At 42.8% G+C, this 24009-nt stretch overlaps 2 protein-coding genes across 4 annotated transcripts in view; one reads left to right on the top strand and one right to left on the bottom strand.

The window, feature by feature from the left end:
* The window catches only part of LOC139459533 (uncharacterized), a 24069-nt gene extending 60 nt beyond the window's left edge, over positions 1–24009 (top strand). Inside the window, exons 1-7 of one of the 3 annotated variants that reach the window (XM_071241063.1) lie at positions 10897–10919; positions 12109–12164; positions 15052–15170; positions 15733–15885; positions 16453–16499; positions 21920–21967; positions 23931–24009. In XM_071241063.1, the coding sequence (XP_071097164.1) occupies positions 12115–12164; positions 15052–15170; positions 15733–15885; positions 16453–16499; positions 21920–21964 (414 nt within the window). In that variant the 5' untranslated portion in view covers positions 10897–10919; positions 12109–12114 and the 3' untranslated portion in view covers positions 21965–21967; positions 23931–24009. Of the gene's footprint in view, positions 1–10896; positions 10920–11243; positions 11267–12108; positions 12165–15051; positions 15171–15732; positions 15886–16452; positions 16500–21919; positions 21968–23930 lie in introns of those variants that run through there. The other 2 variants (XM_071241062.1, XM_071241061.1) reach the window with 2 other exon arrangements.
* LOC139459534 (uncharacterized) lies at positions 2449–8787 on the bottom strand. Its single transcript, XM_071241064.1, has 7 exons — positions 8741–8787; positions 8450–8502; positions 6451–6578; positions 5080–5244; positions 4597–4643; positions 2818–2857; positions 2449–2494 (listed from the first exon to the last, which is right to left on the bottom strand). The coding sequence occupies exons 2-6, from the start codon at positions 8494–8496 to the stop codon at positions 2819–2821; spliced, it is 426 nt and encodes a 141-aa protein (XP_071097165.1). The 5' UTR covers positions 8497–8502; positions 8741–8787; the 3' UTR covers positions 2449–2494; position 2818.

The raw sequence follows: 24009 nt of genomic DNA, 5'->3' as shown, positions 1-24009 counted from the left end.
GTGTGTTTCTAAGGAATATACCACAAGATATACTTGTATAGTTACGTTGTGTGGACTACAAGTATAAATTCACACTATCACCATTTTACTTTAATAATGCATATATCTTTTGAACACAACTGTGACACCCGTATCAAATACATCAGCATCGAATAAACATTTCTTGTTCGTTTTCATATTTAGCCACCATCAAATTAACATGGGTGTATAACGCATTTGTAAATTTTGTAATCTTAAGTGTGTTGAAGATGAAACCCATTTTCTTTTACAGTGCCCATTTTATCATGATATTCGTACATCTGTTTTACCAAACTTTTTCAATAACCCTTCTTTTATAGATAATATTCTAGATGAGCAAATGCAGCGGTTTTTAAATAATAATGGCATTCTTAGCAATCTTGGTCAAATGTATTTTAATATGTAATCCCGAAGAAAGCGTTTTGTCAACACATTTTAAATAACTGTATGTAACCTTTTACATGAAATATATATATATAAATTTTTAATACAGAATCATTGTATTATATATACTAGTAATAGTGTCTCCTAGGCCTGCCCAGGCCTTGCATAAAAAAATATGATGTATTTTATCTATATGGCTATTAATCTGGATTTTATGCGTGACACTCAAATAAACAATTCATTCATTCATTCATTGTATACTTCCTTTTGCCCGGAAGTCAATATTACTGTCAAATAAGCCAGAAAATGTTTTTTATAATGTAAGCTTGTATGTCTGTTATGCAATGATTGTAATGATGAGAAAATATGGTACAGTATGTTAGAAACTGTACTACGGGGTGTTTATTACGACCCGCCGAGTAATAATACTGTTGAGTTGGGCGATAAAAAACAAGTCTAACTGTTCTTGTTGATAGTCCCATCACTCCATGATCCGTGCATATCGCATGAAGACCATTAAAGCCGTTATCATAACTCCATGTTAGAATTATGAGATCTGATTGGTCCACGTGATCTTGATAAAATACTTCATAATACCTCCATGTCGGATTATGATATCTAATTGGTCCACGTGATCTTGATAAAACACTGTGTAACCCGCCTCGGTGGGGAATACATTTCTCAACGGAGGAATATATCTCTTATACCCCGTCGCGAACAATACAGGCTGCACGTGGATTTCTGAGAGACAGAATAAATCCCTTCAAAGCAAAAAGCCGCACGCTTTTTTTGAGTCAATTGAAGTCACGTGACATAGCATAAGTTAACCTCAGCTCAATCGAACATCTGTTGTTTATCAATTTTGAAATTGTGTTAATTCTTTTACAATGTCACATTAAAAGATATCGGTAAGATATATTCGTTGTATCAGGATCACATGATGTTTTATGCGTCCCGCCTGGTATTATACCCCAGGCCCCAGAGACGCATAAAACCTCACGTACCACGAGGGATCCTGCTACAACTCATACTGTCCATGTTGCTGCGTGTTTCCCATGGGATTCCGGGACAGAATGCCTTCCTGGAACTGAGTACTTATCTCCACACATTATAGTGAGTGAGTGAGTTGTGTTTAACGCCGCTTTTAACTGTTTTCGAGTTATATGACGGCGTGTCAGCTAGCCTTCATGTGGGAGGAAAGCCGAAGTGATGCAGGTCTCACACGTTTATCACTTCGGTGAAACCCACGAGCACGGGTATGGTGCTGACAAACCTAGAAACAAAATTTGGGCGAACCGGGATTCGAACCCACAATCATAGGTTTCTGGCGTGCCCAAGGAACGCAACTCTGCACAGCGAATCCACAGAAAATATAGTTTTGAATTACCCCGTGGCTGTCTCCCATTCTCTGGTGACTTTGGAGCATTAAAAAAGCATTCATCAACACTCGTCCCTTTTCGTATCTAGCAAGAGGACATTCGGCTTGTTCCTAATGACACGAGTGATCACGACTGAGTCAAGAGGTGCTGTTTAATCGATGAGTCTCTCCGCATGGCATGAACATTGCAAAACATTGCAAAGTGAACAAGGCCATCCAGGCCGCAAGTGTGTGTCATAATTATACGTTGTCAGAGAATATGTAACTGGTTGCGTATCGAGTGTTGTCCTGTTATCAATGCATGTCACCAAGCGAGTTATTTGAGGAACATGCGATACCTCTGTGCGGCCTGGCTGCATTGCGTGTCGCCATGGTTTGATTGTTTTTTAACACCGCACTCAGCTACTTTCCAGTTACATTACGGCGGTGGGTGGGTGTATGGGTGTGTTGGTGAGGTTGGTTTGACGCCTCTCTGAACAGTATTTCAGTTCTAGTTCGGCGTGTCAGCATAATGTGGAAGAAAAGCCCGAAGTGATACAGCTGTTAGATGTTTACCTCTTTGATGAATCCCCAAAACACGGGTATGGTCCTGACAAATCTATAATATAATACATTGCGAACCGGGATTCGAACCCCGTGCTCGACTAAAAACACAAACAGCTACATAAGTTACTGATATTTATTAATCACAATTCACACGAGGTACAGCGTCACCTGCAAAATAGAATTAAAATTTGGAAGTGTGAAGGACATTCATATAGCACAATTGAATTAAATTTGAATACGTCAATAAGAAAGTACCAGAATTTGAAATTGTTAATAATAAGAATTTACAGTCGAATTTCGGTGAACGCGTTTATGGTTGGCCGGGTAGACTCAAGGCTGGCCTACGCCAACCACGCTGCTCTGACTCTGACCCTCCATCACACACACACACACACACACACACACACACACACACACACACACACACACACACACACACACACACACACCTCTTCCCCCGCGGCGCACCCCCCCAATGCTATGTCTTTTACCTTAGTGTTTTGGTAGAGTTTGTTTAATCGCGTCCAGCTTCTGAAACACCAAATTTACAAAATTATACATAAACGTAGTGAAGGTAAATAGAAGAAAGTGAAAAACTTTCTTTATGCTGAGTGGATAAGTGTGTCTATGGAATCAGCCTACCTAATATAATAATACAGTGGAGTGTGCCCACTGACAGACGGCGGTAATCCAAACTGTACTTTTTCATCTGCATTTGTCGAAACTGTAGGATGTTTCATCTACGTATGTGGAATTTTTTTTGTTTCATCTACTTCAGTGGTAGGTGTGATCTATGTTGTTTCATCTACTTCAGTGGTAAGTTTGATCTATGTTGTTTCATCTACTTCAGTGGTAAGTTTGATCTATGTTGTTTCATCTACTTCAGTGGTAGGTTTGATCTATGTTGTTTCATCTACTTCAGTGGTAGGTTTGATCTATGTTGTTTCATCTACTTCAGTGGTAGGTTTGATCTATGTTGTTTCATCTACTTCAGTGGTAGGTTTGATCTATGTTGTTTCATCTACTTCAGTGGTAAGTTTGGTCTATGTTGTTTCATCTACTTCAGTGGTAAGTTTGGTCTATGTTGTTTCATCTACTTCAGTGGTAGGTTTGATCTATGTTGTTTCGTCTACTTCAGTGGTAGGTTTGATCTATGTTGTTCCATCTGCGTTAAATGTTTCTAGAACGTCTGTCCGGGAGCGGAAGGTTGGTCTTTCGGTCCCCGGCCGCGTCAAACCAAAATATGTTAAAGGCGGTATTTGTGGTTACCCTACCTGACTTGGCATTAAAGTATGGTCGTCTCGGAGTCAGTATAACGTGTCTGAGTCTGGTATCCATGCATGTTAAACTGCTGCAATGTATCTCACAAGACTAGCACTATAGAACCGGTATTAGTCCAGGCTATGTATAGTTACTATTGTATCTACGTTAGTCGGAATTATGCCGTTTCATGTCAGAAGGTCGAAACTTTACTGTTTCATCTACGGCAGACGAAATTGTTTTGTTCTGTTTTTTAATCTGCTTTAAATGTGTACATGACACATCCCCCACAAAATGGTCTAAATGCGCCAGTCCAGACTGTGATGCTTTATCTGCGCCAGTCCATACTATGATGTCTCATCTGCGCCAGTCCAGACTGTGATTTCTCATCTGCACCAGTCCAGACTATTATGTCTCATCTGCGCCAGTCCAGACTGTGATGTTTCATCTGCGCCAGTCCATACTGTGATGTTTCATCTGCGCCAGTCCTTACTTTAATGTTTCATCTGCGCCAGTGCATACTGTGATGTCTCATCTGCGCCAGTCCAGACTAGGATGTCTCATCTGCGCCAGTCCATACTGTGATGTCTCATCTGCGCCAGTCCATACTATGATGTCTCATCTGCGCCAGTGCATACTGTGATGTCTCATCTGCGCCAGTCCATACTATGATGTCTCATCTGCGCCAGTGCAGACTATAATGTCTCATCTGCGCCAGTGCAGACTGTGATGTCTCATCTGCGCCAGTCCATACTATGATGTTTCATCTGCGCCAGTGCAGACTATGATGTTTCATCTGCGCCAGTCCATACTGTGATGCTTCATCCGCGCCAGTCCACGCTATAGATCCCAAGGTGGTGTTTTTTTTAAAGGAATTTCAGGCTCAAAGTTTTAGATTTTAAAAAAATATGTTTTTTTACCTGGAGGTGCAAAAATATCTAGTCTTGATACAAAATCTTGGTACTGAGACTACATGAATCATCATTCAATCATTTGTCAGCATTACTCACGTTTGTCATCCAGGTGACAAATTCGCTTCGGGTAATCGCGCCGTTTCCTGCAGAACATACCAACTATAATTATAGTAAATGTGTGTTGTATTACAAAGAAATAATAAATTAAGCATTTGATTAACATGGGAATATTATTACTCAACTCAATAAGCCTTCAGACTAGGGGTTGATAGCATGAGCAACGATATCACCAGGTCAAACTTCGGAACATCCTGGTGGTAATACAATTCCAGTCATAAAGGACAGTATGGGTGAAGAAGTCACAATTATGTCATGAGTATGCTATACCTCGTAGATAATGGAGTAAGTACATTTAAACCCTCTTGTCCTTCGTTGTTTTAAACACATGCTTAGGGAATAAGTAGATATGTCCTATGTATCAACTTGATTTATAGCACCTACCTTTTGGTCAAAGAGACAAAGCTGACCGCTTGAATCCAAAATATGGGAAATACTGTTTGTGTAACGCGGGGAACATACCGTTTGTGTCGAAAAGACTGTATACACTGTGCATGTTTTCGAGCCACAGAACATTTTCATTGAGGGTGTCCAGTTCCTGGAAGAGACCCACCGTCTCCGGACAAATCTCGGGGGTGTGAAGACAGAGACCCATGTAGAACTCCTTCTCGGTCAGACGGTTATCACCTGTAACGACAAAGCACCTGTTATGATGTATCACCTGTAACGACATAGCTCCTGTAACGACATATCATCTGTAACGACGTATCATCTGTAACGACATATAACCTGTAACGTCATATCAGCTGTAATGGTATGTCCCCTGTAACGATATAGCACATGTAACGACATATCATCTTTAACGAAATAGCACATGTAACGACATATCTGCAGTAACGTCATATCACCTGTAACAACATAAAACCTGTAACGACATAACACCTGTAACGACATATCACCTGTAACGACATATCCACTGTAAGGACATATCACATGAAACGACATAACACCTGTAATGGTATATCACCTGTAATTGCATATCATCTGTAACGACATACCACTTGTAATGGTATATCACCTTTAATGATGTATCACCTGTAATGACATATCACCTATAAAGACATACCACCTGTTGTGATGTATCACCTGTAATGGCATATCACCTATAACGACATACCACCTGTAATTATGTATCACCTGTAACGACATACCACTTGTAATGGTATATCACCTATAATGGTGTATCACCTGTAATGGCATATCACCTATAACGACATACCACCTGTAATGATGTATCAGCTGTAACGGCATACTAGCTGTAATGGTGTATCACCTGTTATGGCATATCACCTATAACGACATACCACCTGTAACGATGTATCACCTGTAATAACATATCACCTGTAACGACATACCACCTGTAATTATGTATCACATGTAACGACATACCACTTGTAATGGTATATCACCTATAATGATGTATCACCTATAACGACATACCATCTGTAATGATGTATCACCTGTAATGACATATCACCTATAACGACATACCACCTGTAATGATGTATCACCTGTAACGACATATCAGCTGTAATGTACAGTTTTGAGAGAGTGATGGATTACAGGGAGGAAGGTGTAGAGAGAGTGACGGATTACAGGGTGTACAGTATAGAGAGAGTGATGGATTACAAGGAGGAAGGTGTACAGGGAGTGATAGATTACAGGGAGGAAGGTGTAGAGAGACTGACGGATTACAGGGTGTACAGTCTAGAGAGAGTGATGGATTACAGGGAGGAAGGTGTAGAGAGAGTGACGGATTACAGGGTGTACAGTATAGAGAGAGTGATGGATTACAGGGAGGAAGGTGTAGAGAGCAACACTCAACAATAATACCATTAGTGTCATATTGATGGAAGACCTCGAGCAGTTCTGAACCAGAGACATCACCGCTCCTGTCTGTGTCCACAAGCTTGAACAGATGCCCCGCCACAGCCTGGGTGTCCTTGTGGTGATCGTGTTGGCTGGAATAAGCGGCCACATCTTTATCACTAATATTACAGCTTTATGATAGTTTAACGTGGTCAAGGCAGAATGGCATCCTTTATGAGATCCACATCATTAAAGATCAATTCATACTAGCCAGCTACGCCAACCGGTCGTCACTTCAATCGACAATCAAAGGGACCATTTCCGACCGCCGAAAATATATTGAAAACACAACAATTAAATATACTCGGCATCCATTGTGTCCAATCGACCCTTACATCAGGGAACGCACGCGCGCGCACACACACACACACACACACACACAACCACACACACAACCACACATGAATGTTTGATTGTCGCTATATATGCAATAATCTTGAACGCGATGTTAAACCTCACCTCACCTCACCTCACCTCACCTCACCTCACCTCATCTCATCTCACCTCACCTCAGCCCCAATTACGACAATCAACGATATTTACAAGGCTCCAGTTTTTAAACCTAGAGTTTAGTTTGTTGGAGCCTCAAAAGATGCCTTAGTTTGTACAGATACCAGGCGAATTGTAGTATAATAGCTTTCCAGGTGTGTCGATCCAGATTGTGAGTAAATTTTGTTTCAGCCCCAAATAAGAATGATAACATATCTGTGTCGTCTTGCATTTCAAAATCAACATGTTTTTGAACGTCAAGTAAGTCAATGAGAGAAGAGAAAAACGCATTTCTTTCTGATATAAGCGCTTCACAATGTAAAATAATGTGACTGTCATCGTCGAAAGCATGCCTAATACAGAGCATGCACTCTTTCGAAAGTTTACTGCGTGATGAAACTTTCACACAAAGTTAGGCTCTCCACAGATTGTCTTTGAATTGACAGGGCTTGCAATGGACGCGCAAAAAATATCTTTTGCAAAGTTATTACAGTTAAGATTGCATAAACGACCAAGAAATAAAAGTTTGCATTTATCAATATATGCAGTAATTGTCCAAAGTCCAAGGTTCGAAATAGTAGATTCTGAAGGAGATCAAGACCCTGTACAATGTGGGCAAAATATCTTTGCGTACCTTCCAACAGAACGGCATGTTGACCCTTGGTGTCATAGAGTAATTTGCATCCATAAAGGCTGGTTTTGGATATCATTCTGAGCCATATTTTCACGCTTGAAATTGGATGAAGATCAAAACTATCTAATCCTAAAGATCTTAGGGAGTTAATATTTTGTCTTGCTTTGTTTTACAAGACAGGTTACACGTTAAAAGCATTCCACCATACACCGTAGAGTCAGTTTACAAAGTTTACAAAGAAAGTTATATCCCTTTCGTTTTGCTTTGGTGGACCCAGTTATTGCGCTTTTTGATGGATTATATGTTAGGCGCCACCTTGAGGCATATGTATGTACACTATCAAGGGATGTTTGTAAGCCTCTCGGCGATGCGCTAATAAGTGTAGTATCGTCGGCAAGCAAGACTGTAGGAATATCCATACCATATGCACGAATGCCATATTATGCTAAATTGTCGGCAATGAATATGTCTTTGCAATTCAGTAAAGAGATATACATTACGTGTTTTGCGATGTAAGGTGTTGTTATTGGTTATCCAATGCCCGGAAATTTCAATTGAAACCGACGGCATTTGTCATGTTAAAGTTTAATAAGCGTATGAATCAGTTGAGCATGGTCTCTGAATCAACACCAAATTATAAATAACAATTAGTGACTATTTGATTTTTTGTGCACCTCCTCTCTCCTCATTTTAAAAGAAATTGTGCAATCCCCAGCTCGCACATATAGAGTATCATGGCCATAATACCAAGTTCAATATAAAAAATAGCAATTAAACAGTTAGCTGTAATACGTTTAAACAAAGCATATGTTTGTTGCTTTATATGAAAGTACTACCAACCTTAAAGCCAAAGCCGCTAGAGACGACAAAACGACTAGAAACTTCATCGTTCACTGGGGATAGATCGAAAAGAATAGAATGACCCGTGTGTGTCGATACATATATATAGGTATTTTTTGTGTTGTGTCATCAGCGTTTTTGTAATTCCTAAACTATTTATGACACAAATACGGAATATATATAGTCAAGATAAAGGCAAAATAGTTACTTTTCACTTGATGGGAATACCTTTGAAGGATGTTATTTTTAACAATATTGGTATTTTTTAAGGAGAGGCATATGGTCACATACCTTCTAGAAGGCTAGATTTTGAAGAACAGTTATCTATCACGTGATGTTACAACTGGCTGTTCACAGCTGATTACATCTGATTTGCTGAATAAGCAAGCCATTATCTAACAACGGTCTGTGAACTACGCCTAGTGGTCTAAAACGTCATTTTGTAGAGATGCGTTACTTAGGTGTGCAAGGGTCCGATAATCCTTGGTTCGAATCCCAACTGACCCTTGTCCCATCAACGCCTCAGAAAAGTGGTAAACGTCTTCAACCGGCGTCACTTTGAACTTTCACCAACAGTAAGTCGGCAACCCTCTGGTTTAGCGTACCGCAATTTGCAGTACGGACTTACATCCCCTAGTCGTGACAGGATCCGCTGGTTGTGGATTGGAATTTCAGATTCATTCCGATGATGCTCATCGGTTTTATGCCACTTTACCCGTGCTCATGGGTTTCATCAATGAGGAACACGTCGGCAACATGTGTCTTTTTAATGAGTGAGTGAATGAGTGAATATGGTTTTGCGCCGCTTTGAGCAATATTCCAGAAATATCACGGCGGGGGACGCCAGAAATAGGCTTCACACGTTGTACCCGTGTGAGGAAACGAACCCGGGTCATCGGCGGCACGAGCGAACGATTTAACCACTAGGCTACCCTGCCGCTCCTGTCCCTATAAGTTTTCATAAAAATCTCATAAGTTTGGTTTCACGCCACACTGAAAAGAAGGTCCCGGTTTCAGTTTGACGTGGGACAAAAGACCTCAGTGATGCATACCTCAGATAGTAACCACTTAGGGGGGCTCGGGTGGCCCAGTCGTCTAAGGCGCCACAGTTCGTAGTGCAGAGTTGGGTCCCTTCGGCACGCCAGAAACCTATGATTGTGGGTTCGAATCCAGGTTCTCCCCGATTATGTTTCTAGGTTTGTCAGCACCATACCCATGCTCGTTGGTTTCACCGAAGTGGTAAACGTCTGAGACCTGCATCACTTGGGGCTTTCCTCCCACATTAAGCCGACACGCCGTGATATAACTGGAATACTTTTAAAAGCAGCGTTAAACACAACTCACTCACTCACTCACTCACTCACTCACCATTTGGGTAGCAACCCACGAGGAAGGTGCGATGTCAACTAACTGAAATAAACTGCCCGCAAAAGATAGTATATACTTATGTTTGATGGTGTCTAAAAATGAAACAATTAAGAAATGTTTTCCGAAGGTGATATTGTTTCGGGGACTGTTTTCAGGCTAGTAACATTGAGTTAACGCTTTTTGGTCAATTCCAATTTTTAAGTCTATACTTTCTTTTGCCCGGCACGTTAAGTTAAACACCGTCAAACCAATTTCCTGCTACGTAAAGACCAAGACATGTAGGTAGAGCGTCCATATCAACAAAAAGCCGAACGTGGTTCGGTTCCTGTTATTATTCCTGAAATTGGAGAATCGGATGCTTACAATGTGTTACCTGACTGACTATGTATCATCGTAGCCTGCCGCCCCTGATATTTGTTCATGCTATCACTCACTGGTTTGTCGAGGCAAGACTCGTAAACTTACAGGCAGCCGTGATTTGGCTGCAATATTGCTGATGTTACCCTCTTGCAAATTAAAAAAAACACATGCGAGCTGGAATATAAGCCCCGTGCGGCAATATGTTAAATATATCATCACGATGAATTACAACACAACCATTATAAACATGAACCAATGAATACAGTTCGGTTGTCTCACGTCCTAATAATAAAACAATACGTGAAAAAGATGAACCCCACATGCAGTCAGTCTCTTACAAGCCCCAGCGGTCAGTCCTACAAACCTTGCTGTCGGTCTAAAACTTCAAGTTCATGCAGTCAGTCTCTAACCAGCCCCAGCGGTCAGTCCTACAAATGTATATATGTTACACTAAGTTTATGAAACTAAGGTTTACACAAGCATGAAATCCGTGACGAAAACAGATTTCATGAAGTTACTGAAATGTTTAGGGATTTCACGAAATCCCAAGTTTCACAATCTTACTGTTACATATACGTCATAAATTAGACCCGTAAATAGAATAACGTCAAATCCGTAGGTATTTTTTTAAACGTTTTAAAACCACCAATGCTTTCTCTTGTACCAATATGACACGTGTCAGGAGAATATTTAAGTCTGTGTTGGCGAGCTATCTGTCTTCTCTCTCAGGATCTCCCGGTAGGTGCGTCCAATTCAGTCGCTGATAAGGTGTTCGTTGTATAACGCCACAGTCAGGAATATTCCAATCTGGACAAGAAAAACCAGAGGCTGATATTATGAACAACAACCCACGCCGTCGGGGTACGATGACACACAATCAAGCAAGTCAGTGAGCCTGACCACCGGAATCCTCACGGGGCATATGTTTCGTGTTCAGTTGGTGAAGCTGTACCTTTTCCATTGCCGTGGGGATTCCAATTTTGAAGAGGTGGTCAAGCTCAAAGACTGGATTGATTGTGTGTCATCGTACACCGAGGACGTGGATCGTACGTTGAGAATCTCCCCCACCCCCCTCCCTCACACATGCAGGTAATGAACTTCAAATTTTCGATCAATTTCATGTCATTTCTGTCGACCTTTTTATATTATGCTTGTTAGCAGATGTTTCTCTACACTGAAAACAGACTCTGTATCAAAAACAATTTATATAATCGAGATATATTTTCCTCTTAAATGGTGTTTTCCGAAAGTATGAAATACTCTATTTTAAAATACATTTAGACATGTGATAAAATATGTTTCTTTTCCATTTTGTTAATTTGTTTTAGGTAAAGTGAAGCTAAGCTTATATTTACATTTGATTATATACCCGTGAAGATCCGGGTTTGAATTGTCTTCAGCAACCCATACTCATCCTAAGAGGCGACTAACGGGTTCATCTGGTCATGCACACTGACTTGGTTGATGCATGTCATTGTATCCCAAATGCGTAGATCAATGCTCATGATATCAATCACAGAATTGTCTGGTCCAGACTCGGTGATTTGCGGCCAGCCGTCATATAGCTGAGTGTGTGAGAGAATAAGTGCTGGCGTCGCTTTTAGAACTATTCCAGCAATATCACAGAGTGACACAAGATATATCACATGTTGTACCCATATAGGCATTCGAGCATGGACCTAGTTTTAACCGCTAGGCTACGCTTCCTGAACAGAAATGACGTTAGCAATACATAGCTATCATCAGCTTGAGTAAAGTGGTATATATTCATTCGAATTAAAGATAATCTATTTGTGGTACAAATATGAGATACTATGTATTTGTCGCGGAACATAATTTGGATCAACTCGGATTTGCTAAAAGATTTCAAGATAACTGTATGATCGATACATAAATTGGATTTGACTAAAATGTTGTATTTGTTCTTCCAGATCGAAATGAACAGTCTAGTAATCTTCTCGTGTCTTGTCGCCGTGGCGTTTTCAGCGTGAGTTTCAATTGTAGTGGCACGGGTCGTTTGAGGCGCTGCATTGCGCAGAGTTAAGTCCCTTAGGTGTGCCAGGTACCAATGATTGTGGTTTCGAATTCCCGATTCGTCCTGATTTTGTTTGTAGGTTTGTCAGCATCAAACCCGTGTTTGTAGGTTTCACCAAGTTGTAACGGTCTAAGACCTGCATCACACATCATTGTTATATACTAACGGACAAAAGTAACTGTGCTTCATATAAAGTTCAATAAAAATATATATATTCTGAAATTATATTCTGCATCTTCCAATACTTGTTCATGAAGACATACCCTCGACTTTAAGGTCGTGATGCACAATTTGTACGCGCAAATGCGAATGCACGGCGTACACGTTTAATGTTTGTGTGTTTGTTAGGAGCATTAAACCATTACTTGTCATGCATGTCATCGTATCCCAATTGTGTAGATCGATGCTCATGATATCAATCACAGGATTGTCTGGTCCAGACTCGGTGATTTGCGGCCAGCCGTCATATAGCTGGCATATTGCTGAGTGTGTGAGAGAATAAGGGCTGGCGTCGCTTTTAGCACTATTCCAGCAATATCACAGAGTGACACAAGATATATCACATATAAAATACTACTAGTATTTGGTTTTGAAAAAAGGTGGTGTGGGAGGGGTGGGGGTGCGGACCCCCTGGATCACCCCTCTGGATCCGCCTATGCTAATAAAAAACACTTAAACCGTAAATAACGTTTACGCAATGTCACGGCTTGCTGAAAATCAACATCTGCGCTCCGTGAGTATGCTGCAAACAGGAATGGCGCAAAACGAAGTTGCCAGACATTTAATATTCATCGAAACGCAATATTATCTCAACAGCAGGGCACATGTGACGACATGTCAATAAAACAACCACATTCGGATGGTGCATCTTCGGAATCGATACCGAATTGACACATTAACAGCTCGGTAAATTCCCGGGTTGAGACCAACTGGTAACAGAACCGTATGCAACCGGTTGATGGAGCACGGCATACACCAAAGTTGGCTTCCACGTCACCGCCAGGCACGCCTAGCTTGGTCTAGACAGCATCTGAGGTTCAGAACACAAGAGCGGGGCAAGGTTTCCTCTGGACAGCTCTGATGGTCGTGCAAGGGTCGAAAGGCGTCCATGAGAACGTTTAGTGACGCTTGCTATGGGGTGGCATCACAACTCATGGATAACACATCTCATCATTGTTGAGATCTTGTGCTACCCTTTGTGCAAATACAGGGACGTAACGTCACGTTGACCGCAAACAAGTTGCATTTGTTGTAATGACTTTTTGAGGCAGCATAACATTTCTGTACTGCCATGGCTGGCTGTTTCCCAAAAGAGTATGTCTGGGATGAGATGGAGCTACGGCAGGACCAGGTCCTGTTGGACCAATCGTTGGTTGACATTTGGAACAACATGCCCCGGGCTGTTTTCAATCATCTGGTGTCTTCGATGCGCGCGCATGGTGGTCACACCCGATACTTACATTGTTGAGGGAGTTGTTACACGACCCCACTGTTACACTTGTCGCTCTGTCTCCTGTCACCAGGTATGGGTTTCGTCATTGAATTTTAAAACACTGATCAGACGAATGACCAAATATTATGTTGTTTTTTCAATAACATTAAGTTTACACTAGTGAGTGAGTATGGTTTTACGCCGCTTTTAGCAATATTCCAGCAATATCACGGCGGGGGACACCAGAAATGGGCTTCACACATTGTACCCATGTCGGTAATCGAACCCGGGTCTTCGGCGTGACGAGCGAACGCTTTAACCACTAGGCTACCCGACCGCCCCACGTTTAAACTAATTCACATGAAGCAAAGTTACTTTTTTCGTTACAAATACAGTTTTATCTTTAAATTCAGCCATACTTTGTAGCTTCTGGAGTTGATTAAATACTTAGCAAGGAAGTTCGAGATAAGTAAAGTAAACATAGCATTTTGTTGACAATTAAAAATGATGGTCATAAAGTTTGTTTTTTCTAATAAAATCATTACCGTCAATTCCGGATAAGGCAAAGTCCATAAAGGTAATTGTATTCTTCGAACAATGATTCTACCATATAGCTAACGCAATTATTTCTAGTGAGATATTGAGGGCGTTTGGTTACGCTTATTTTAGCAAACATCCAGAAATATAACGGCGAGTACACCAGTAATGAGTTTCACATATTGTACCCACGGGTTTATCGTCCGTGGTCACGTGTCATGTTTTCAGATGAGTCCCGATTTATTTTGCACTTCCTTGATAGGCGTTGTCGTTTCTGGCGACGTCGTAATGAACGTCAAGCCAATTTCAACTTGAGACCTCTTGAAAGATTTGGCGGTGGATCGGTCATGATGTCGGGGGGTATCACATGACTAACGGACCCTACTCCATTTTGTGCAAGAGTGGTTCACTGGACAATACTATCGGGATAACACCCTTTGTTGTCGACGTTTGGCGGTATGGCGGTCCGTAAATAATCGAGACTGGATCAGACAATCCAGTGATTAATATCATGAGCATCGACCCACGAAATTGGGATCGATGACATGCATCAACCAAGTCAGCGAGCCTGACCACCCGATCCCATTAGTCACCTCTTACGACATACTGTCATACTTGACAACCGGTTTTGAAGTGTTCCCAATTCGTTCATTATTATCATACAACTATTACTAGCAACTAATATCTCTTACAGTTATTTCCAAGTATCCCTACTTCTGTAAATTTTATATCTTCGATTATGAGATTTCACCCGCTTGTAGAACAATGGGACAACGTCATAACAGGTTTCTAAATTGTGCTGACATTGACAAACTCTGTAAACTGGATGTTCCAATGTACATGGAAATGATGTTTTCTCTTCGATTTCAGCACCGACTCCCCCGTTGTAGCAGCTCTTAAAGCGGCTTTTACCTCCGTCGACTCCAACAAAGATGGTCAACTCTCAGAAGCAGAATTTGAATCTATTTATGACATGTACGATAAGGATGGTAAGTCTTGTTTTCTTTTCCCGTTTCTTGGCGAGCTAGCTGTCTCCTCTCGCGGGATCTCAAGAGATCTCGCGGTTGGTGTGAGTGAGGACCAGACAAACCAGTGATTTTAATTGTGTTTATTTTGTTTGTTGTTTAACGCCGCAAGCCGCAATATTCCAGCTCTATGACGGCGGTCTGTAAATAATCGAGTCTGGACCAGACAACCTAGTGATTGACATCATGAACATCGATCAGCGCAATTGGGATCGATGACATGCATCAACCAAGTCAGTGAGCCTGACCACCCGATCCCGTTAATCGCCTCTAACGACAAGCAAAGTCGCCTAGAACGTTCCACATCGTCGGGGTACGATGAAACGCAATCACAAGAGTCACCGAGCATCATCACTCAATCCAAGATGTAAGAAAAAACGAAGGTTTCGGTATATTAATATATAATATATAAATATAATATAAAAAGTTGTATTATCAGTTTTCCTGAACATCACGCATACGGATGCTTGCAGGTTTCTGAAGTTAAGTATTATGCAATCATTACCCCAAGACTTATCTCCCCTAGGTGACGGTCACATGAAGCTGGCCGAGTACATTGCAGCATCACAAGTCCCCCAGGCCTCTGCTCAAGCCAACTTTGACTACTACGACACCAACAAGGATGGCGACATCACGAAATCTGACGTGAAGAAAATTTTCGGAGACTACGATGGGAATGGTACGTGAACATGAGCATTTTGCTTGAAACCTACACATTTCTATCTTTCAAAGGGGAGCCAAACGATTTTTTAAACGTCCGACTCATTCTTTTCAGGACTCCCAGTAAACAATATTACACATAATGACTTTTTTCACAGTAAAATCTTAAACAAGTACTCTTAACACTTATAATAATAACACAGTTTTTACAAATCTAAGGCGCCGCAATTTGATTTGCAGAGTAGCGTCCCTTAGGCACGCTAGAAATCTATGGTCGTAGGTTCGAATCCCGGCTCGACCAGATTGTTCCTAGGTTTTCACCAACGTGACAAACGTCTAAGAACTGTATAACTTTTGTCTTTACTCAAAATCAAGCTGACACGCCATGATATAAGTGCAATACTGTTTAAAGCCGCGTTAAACCCATCAAAAACAAATGTATCGGGTACCGGTAATATAGCATGCTTATTCATTGACTCTGACCATTTATTAATATTACAACATTGTCGGACGCCTGTGTATGCCTGTACTCCACTTGTTGTCCAATAAAATCCTCTGATTACATGATGGTTCCTTATTCTAACAGCTGATGGCGACGTGTCTTTTGGGGAATTTGCGCATCACTATGCAATGGTAAGTAATCACCGGAAGACATTGGTCGTCTAAGGCACCGCAATTCGCTGTTCAGAGTTGTGCCCCTTAGGTGTGCCAGAACCTTGAGATCACGGGTTTCACCAAATTGATAAACGTCAAAAACTTGCATCGCTCCTACAGCAAGCTGACATTGCGCAAATATAGTTAACGTACATTCTTAAAACTTTTGATTTTGGTTTGGTTTGTTGTTGAGCGCCGCACTCAGCAATATTCCAGCTATATGACGGCGGTCTGTAAATAATCGAGTCTGGACCAGAGAATCCAGTGATTGATATCATGAACATCGATCCACGCAATTGGGAAACGATGACATGTATCAACCAAGTCAGCCAGCCTGACCACCCGATCCCGTTAGTCGCCTTTTACGACAAGCATAGTCGCCTTTTACCCGGATCTTCACGGGTCTAAAACTTTTGAAAAGATTAAAATAATAATTTCCGGATCTTCACAGGTCTGAAACTTTTGAAATGATTTAAATAATGATTTCCTTTTGTGTAATATCTATTTTCATTCGGGATCGTTAGCATTGTGGTTCATGTGTCCTTGGCGTCTCTTGTTTTCTTGCTGGAGTAAGTGATTGAGTGAACGAATATCGTTTTATGCCAAAGACAGTAGAAATCCTGCCATATCTCAATGACATCTAAACCAGTCGTTGACAGCATGAGAAACGACCTACGCCGTGGGGTACGATGACACACAAATAAGCCAGAGCACACAATATGTCCACCCGATCCCCACCCTAGTCCGCTCTTGCAACACACCGGGGTGACTGGAGATCTATATTCCACCCGATCCCCACCCTAGTCCGCTCTTGCAACACACCGGGGTTACTGGAGATCTATATTCCACCCGATACACACCCTAGTCCGCTCTTGCAACACACCGGGGTGACTGGAGATCTATATTCCACCCGATCCCCACCCTAGTCCGCTCTTGCAACACACCGGGGTGACTGGAGATCTATATTCCACCCGATACACACCCTAGTCCGCTCTTGCAACACACCGGGGTGACTGGAGATCTATATTCCACCCGATCCCCACCCTAGTCCGCTCTTGCAACACACCGGGGTTACTGGAGATCTATATTCCACCCGATACACACCCTAGTCCGCTCTTGCAACACACCGGGGTGACTGGAGATCTATATTCCACCCGATCCCCACCCTAGTCCGCTCTTGCAACACACCGGGGTGACTGGAGATCTATATTCCACCCGATACACACCCTAGTCCGCTCTTGCAACACACCGGGGTGACTGGAGATCTATATTCCACCCGATACACACCCTAGTCCGCTCTTGCAACACACCGGGGTTACTGGAGATCTATATTCTACCCGATACACATCCTAGTCCGCTCTTGCAACACACCGGGGTGACTGGAGATCTATATTCCACCCGATCCCCACCCTAGTCCGCTCTTGCAACACACCGGGGTGACTGGAGATCTATATTCCACCCGATCCCCACCCTAGTCCGCTCTTGCAACACACCGGGGTGACTGGAGATCTATATTCCACCCGATCCCCACCCTAGTCCGCTCTTGCAACACACCGGGGTGACTGGAGATCTATATTCCACCCGATACACACCCTAGTCCGCTCTTGCAACACACCGGGGTTACTGGAGATCTATATTCCACCCGATACACACCCTAGTCCGCTCTTGCAACACACCGGGGTGACTGGAGATCTATATTCCACCCGATACACACCCTAGTCCGCTCTTGCAACACACCGGGGTGACTGGAGATCTATATTCCACCCGATACACATCCTAGTCCGCTCTTGCAACACACCGGGGTGACTGGAGATCTATATTCCACCCGATCCCCACCCTAGTCCGCTCTTGCAACACACCGGGGTGACTGGAGATCTATATTCCACCCGATACACACCCTAGTCCGCTCTTGCAACACACCGGGGTGACTGGAGATCTATATTCCACCCGATCCCCACCCTAGTCCGCTCTTGCAACACACCGGGGTGACTGGAGATCTATATTCCACCCGATACACACCCTAGTCCGCTCTTGCAACACACCGGGGTTACTGGAGATCTATATTCCACCCGATACACACCCTAGTCCGCTCTTGCAACACACCGGGGTTACTGGAGATCTATATTCCACCCGATCCCCACCCTAGTCCGCTCTTGCAACACACCGGGGTGACTGGAGATCTATATTCCACCCGATACACACCCTAGTCCGCTCTTGCAACACACCGGGGTTACTGGAGATCTATATTCCACCCGATACACATCCTAGTCCGCTCTTGCAACACACCGGGGTGACTGGAGATCTATATTCCACCCGATCCCCACCCTAGTCCGCTCTTGCAACACACCGGGGTGACTGGAGATCTATATTCCACCCGATACACACCCTAGTCCGCTCTTGCAACACACCGGGGTTACTGGAGATCTATATTCTACCCGATACACATCCTAGTCCGCTCTTGCAACACACCGGGGTGACTGGAGATCTATATTCCACCCGATACACACCCTAGTCCGCTCTTGCAACACACCGGGGTGACTGGAGATCTATATTCTACCCGATACACACCCTAGTCCGCTCTTGCAACACATCGGGGTGACTGGAGATCTATATTCCACCCGATACACATCCTAGTCCGCTCTTGCAACACACCGGGGTGACTGGAGATCTATATTCCACCCGATACACACTTTAGTCCGCTCTTGCAACACACCGGGGTGACTGGAGATCTATATTCCACCCGATCCCCACCCTAGTCCGCTCTTGCAACACACCGGGGTGACTGGAGATCTATATTCCACCCGATACACGCCCTAGCCCGCTCTTGCAACACACCGGGGTGACTGGAGATCTATATTCCATCCGATACACACCCTAGTCCGCTCTTGCAACACACCGGGGTTACTGGAGATCTATATTCCACCCGATACACACCCTAGTCCGCTTTTGCCACACATCGGGGTGACTGGAGATCTATATTCCACCCGATACACACCCTAGTCCGCTCTTGCAAAACACCGGGGTGACTGGAGATCTATATTCCACCCGATACACACCCTAGTCCGCTCTTGCAACACACCGGGTTGACTGGAGATCTTTATTCCACCTGATACACACCCTAGTCCGCTCTTGCAAAACACCGGGGTGACTGGAGATCTATATTCCACCCGATACACACCCTAGTCCGCTCTTGCAACACACCGGGGTGACTGGAGATCTATATTCCACCCGATACACACCCTAGTCCGCTCTTGCAACACACCGGGGTTACTGGAGATCTATATTCCACCCGATACACATCCTAGTCCGCTCTTGCAACACACCGGGGTGACTGGAGATCTATATTCCACCCGATCCCCACCCTAGTCCGCTCTTGCAACACACCGGGGTGACTGGAGATCTATATTCCACCCGATACACACCCTAGTCCGCTCTTGCAACACACCGGGGTTACTGGAGATCTATATTCTACCCGATACACATCCTAGTCCGCTCTTGCAACACACCGGGGTGACTGGAGATCTATATTCCACCCGATACACACCCTAGTCCGCTCTTGCAACACACCGGGGTGACTGGAGATCTATATTCTACCCGATACACACCCTAGTCCGCTCTTGCAACACACCGGGGTGACTGGAGATCTATATTCCACCCGATACACATCCTAGTACGCTCTTGCAACACACCGGGGTGACTGGAGATCTATATTCCACCCGATACACACTTTAGTCCGCTCTTGCAACACACCGGGGTGACTGGAGATCTATATTCCACCCGATCCCCACCCTAGTCCGCTCTTGCAACACACCGGGGTGACTGGAGATCTATATTCCACCCGATACACGCCCTAGCCCGCTCTTGCAACACACCGGGGTGACTGGAGATCTATATTCCATCCGATACACACCCTAGTCCGCTCTTGCAACACACCGGGGTTACTGGAGATCTATATTCCACCCGATACACACCCTAGTCCGCTTTTGCCACACATCGGGGTGACTGGAGATCTATATTCCACCCGATACACACCCTAGTCCGCTCTTGCAAAACACCGGGGTGACTGGAGATCTATATTCCACCCGATACACACCCTAGTCCGCTCTTGCAACACACCGGGTTGACTGGAGATCTTTATTCCACCTGATACACACCCTAGTCCGCTCTTGCAAAACACCGGGGTGACTGGAGATCTATATTCCACCCGATACACACCCTAGTCCGCTCTTGCAACACACCGGGTTGACTGGAGATCTATATTCCACCCGATACACACCCTAGTCCGCACTTGCAACACACCGGGGTGACTGGAGATCTATATTCCACCCGATACACACCCTGGTCCGCTCTTGCAACACATCGGGGCTACTGGAGATCTATATTCCACCCGATACACACCCAGTTACGGCCTTTCTGCCAACTGTATGACGCACAAGTTCGGTCTGGCCGTAACCTAATATGGCATCTTTATTACCAGTTACACCTTCACTAGGCCATAACTGTATCGCTTCATTAGGTTATTGGTTAAATCTGCCACGCACCCAAAGGACATACTTACCACACTCTCCTCCCAAACCTTTTCCCGTTCCCCTTTTCGCGTCCATGCTGTGTCAATGTAACAGGCGATGACTGCCAACAAACATAATTTCATTTTAATATTGCTTTAACGCAGTAATAGCCCACGGTTACGTCTGTAACTGGTAACACAGATGCCAGATGGCCTCATCCCAAGCCCAAGTGTGTCGTACTGATGGCAGAGTGGCATCCAGAGGCTGTGTTTCGCTGCCTTTTTTTGCTTCGGAATCCCCCACTGGGGAGGTGATGCTCGCGGAGGATCGCAGCGAATTACTCTTATATGCCTCTTGATATTCACATACATTGTATCTATCCGGTAATATTTACTACTTTTGATACATTTTTGGCGATTGATACATTGACTCCTCAATCCTCTAATTTCTGTCCCAGTACGTTCTCCAGCAAGAGTATTAGGATTCGAGATATTCGTTTTTATGTCCAATTTCTGTAACCTCTCATGTTCATAGTGATGTGTTTTGAACTAGTTGGTGTACGGCGACCACATATGTCAGACATGTATTTCGAAATAACATTTTAAAAGAATTAAGTCACGCGACCAACAATACTTTTTGAGATGGCTTAACAGAACATGTTTATTACGAATATCCGTATTTCGACCATCATCAATGCTTTTTTAAAGAATACAATATAATGATAATTAAACATCTGAGGCCTAGAGAATGAACAAATTCATAAAGGTTTGTCAGACAGCCCAATGATGGAGTATTTTTGCTTCCTATAACATTATTGTCATGTAATACACAATGATATCTTTTACTTTCAAACATTACATACCATTTTTCACAAATAATATTTGGTTCCAGGTGGAGAAAGCCATTGCTGCTGCTGGGACTGGTGTTGGCAAGTAACTGGTAAGATGTTTGTTTGTTTGTTTGGTATTTAACGCTGCACTCTGCAATATTCCAAGTTATATGACGGCGGTCTGTAAATAATCGAATCTGGACCAGACAATCCAGTGAATGATATCATGAGCATCGATCCACGCAATTGGGATACGATGACACGCATCAACCAAGTCAGCGAGCCTGACCACCCGATCCCGTTAGTCGCCTCTTACGACAAGCATAGTCGCCTTTTACAACAAGCATGGGTTGCTGAAGACCTATTCTAATCCGGATCTTCACGGGTTCCCCAACATGTACAGTACTTGATACATATACAGAACGGCCATCATTCCAACCCGAACTTGAAAAGATATCATGTTGATTTCCCATTAATGACTCCATAAATTTCAAGCAGTCGAATATATACAACAGGTTGCAATGACATTAACTATATACCTTTGGGGTATTGTATAATCACTTCTTTTGACAATTTGGATTTATTTTGAACCACTCAATAATAGAAGTAATTAATCTTGTCTTGAGTAATATTTGTTAATTGTTTTTCTAACTGTGACCCTTTTGGGGAATAGTCTGAGATGGAGGACCTTACCCATGTGTATTCAAGCCTTTCAAAAGTGTACCTTTTTTCTAGTGAGTGAGTATGGTTTTACGCCGCTTTTAGCAATATTCCAGCAATATCACAGCGGGGGACACCAGAAATGGGCTTCACACATTGTACCCATGTCGGGAATCGAACCAGGGTCTTCGGCGTGACGAGCGAACGCTTTAACCACTATGGTGTACTTTTTTATAATTTGAAACCTCGATGTAAAGCGCCCGGTGTAAATCAAAATATAGGGTGTCTAATCTAGAGTCAGTTTATCTCAAATTTCAGAACAACGTAGCTTTATCTCCTAAATAACCAGCGTGTTTTTAAGGATATGGAGCACGAAACGTTGTTTTTGGTAAACACTATTTTTTTTAAATTAATTCTCCTGTTCATATGTTCAAATCTCGCAACTTGAGCAAACAATGGCGTAATATTAATTCTTTTTTAGATGCAACGTTTTACTGCTTTTGTGCCTGATCGGTTTAATGATTATGACTCTACATACAGTAAACTGCGTTTATAACGAACACGGTTATAACGAATTGGCGGATATAATGAACTTATTTTTTGGATCCGGCCGTTTGTGTATCTGTCAGTTTTTCTGGATAGGTTATTAAGTAGTTACTTTTCCATGTTACAAAATCCAAGCGATATATCATTTAAATTAAGGAGGACATTACGAAAACAAGGGATAAATTTAATGGGGTCCAATATAACACGAATGAGACTTCTGATTGTTGGCCGTTTTATTCTAAAAGATCATAAAACTAGCTCATATAGAAAAAAGAATGATATCCCCAAATTCAGGGAAATCATCATCATATTCATTCAAAAACTTTTTCTTTGAAGATGTTTACTGTACTGGTGTTTAAATGGAATCAAACTTGACAGCGCAGTTTTCCTAGTTAAGATGTTAATTGGGTTTTGTTTTAATTTTAAAAATGTAAATGTTTACAAAATTCAAACTTTCAAAATCATAAAATAAGTTATAATTACATGTATGATTCAATCATTGCCCATTAGAGAGTTACTGCATAGCTTACTGACTTACTTATATTGGAGATTGTACGTGCGTTTGTCGCACACGGGCCCGCCAGGCCATTTATTGTGTTTCCGAAAGGGGGAAAAGGAAGTGGTGGGGCAACCAAGGAGGGGGGTCCATGGGATGCTTATATAGTAAATTTGAGATTTGGAATGAATGCCAATCGAAAGGGGGTAAAACTATGAGGTGTGACTTTCTTCTTGACAAAGAGGTGTCACGCCACCCTGGTAGATGTTGTATACATATATTTTGTGTAAAGTTATATTTTGTTTTGAGTATAACACTAGCATATGACGAAGTTACCAGAAAGTGAGTAACTAAAACGTATTCTCTTTCAGGCTTACAACCCAACCAAGCAGATGGTAACGTCGTCGTTCTAACCATCTTTCCTCATACAATAAATTTCTTTGCAATAAA

This window comes from Haliotis cracherodii, unplaced genomic scaffold (genome assembly GCF_022045235.1).
Source record: "Haliotis cracherodii isolate W230 unplaced genomic scaffold, xgHalCrac1.p SCAF_13, whole genome shotgun sequence".
Classification (NCBI taxonomy): domain Eukaryota; kingdom Metazoa; phylum Mollusca; class Gastropoda; order Lepetellida; family Haliotidae; genus Haliotis; species Haliotis cracherodii.
This window is presented reverse-complemented; position numbering and strand designations above follow the sequence as displayed.

Coding starts and splice junctions, on each gene's coding strand:
- LOC139459534 (XM_071241064.1), bottom strand. CDS start 8,496: ATGAAGTTTCTAGTCGTTTTGTCGTCTCTAGCGGCTTTGGCTTTAAG. Junction 6,579..8,449: donor CTAGCGGCTTTGGCTTTAAG/GTTGGTAGTACT, acceptor CGCTTATTCCAG/CCAACACGATCACCACAAGG. Junction 4,644..5,079: donor CAGTCTTTTCGACACAAACG/GTATGTTCCCCG, acceptor TATGTTCTGCAG/GAAACGGCGCGATTACCCGA.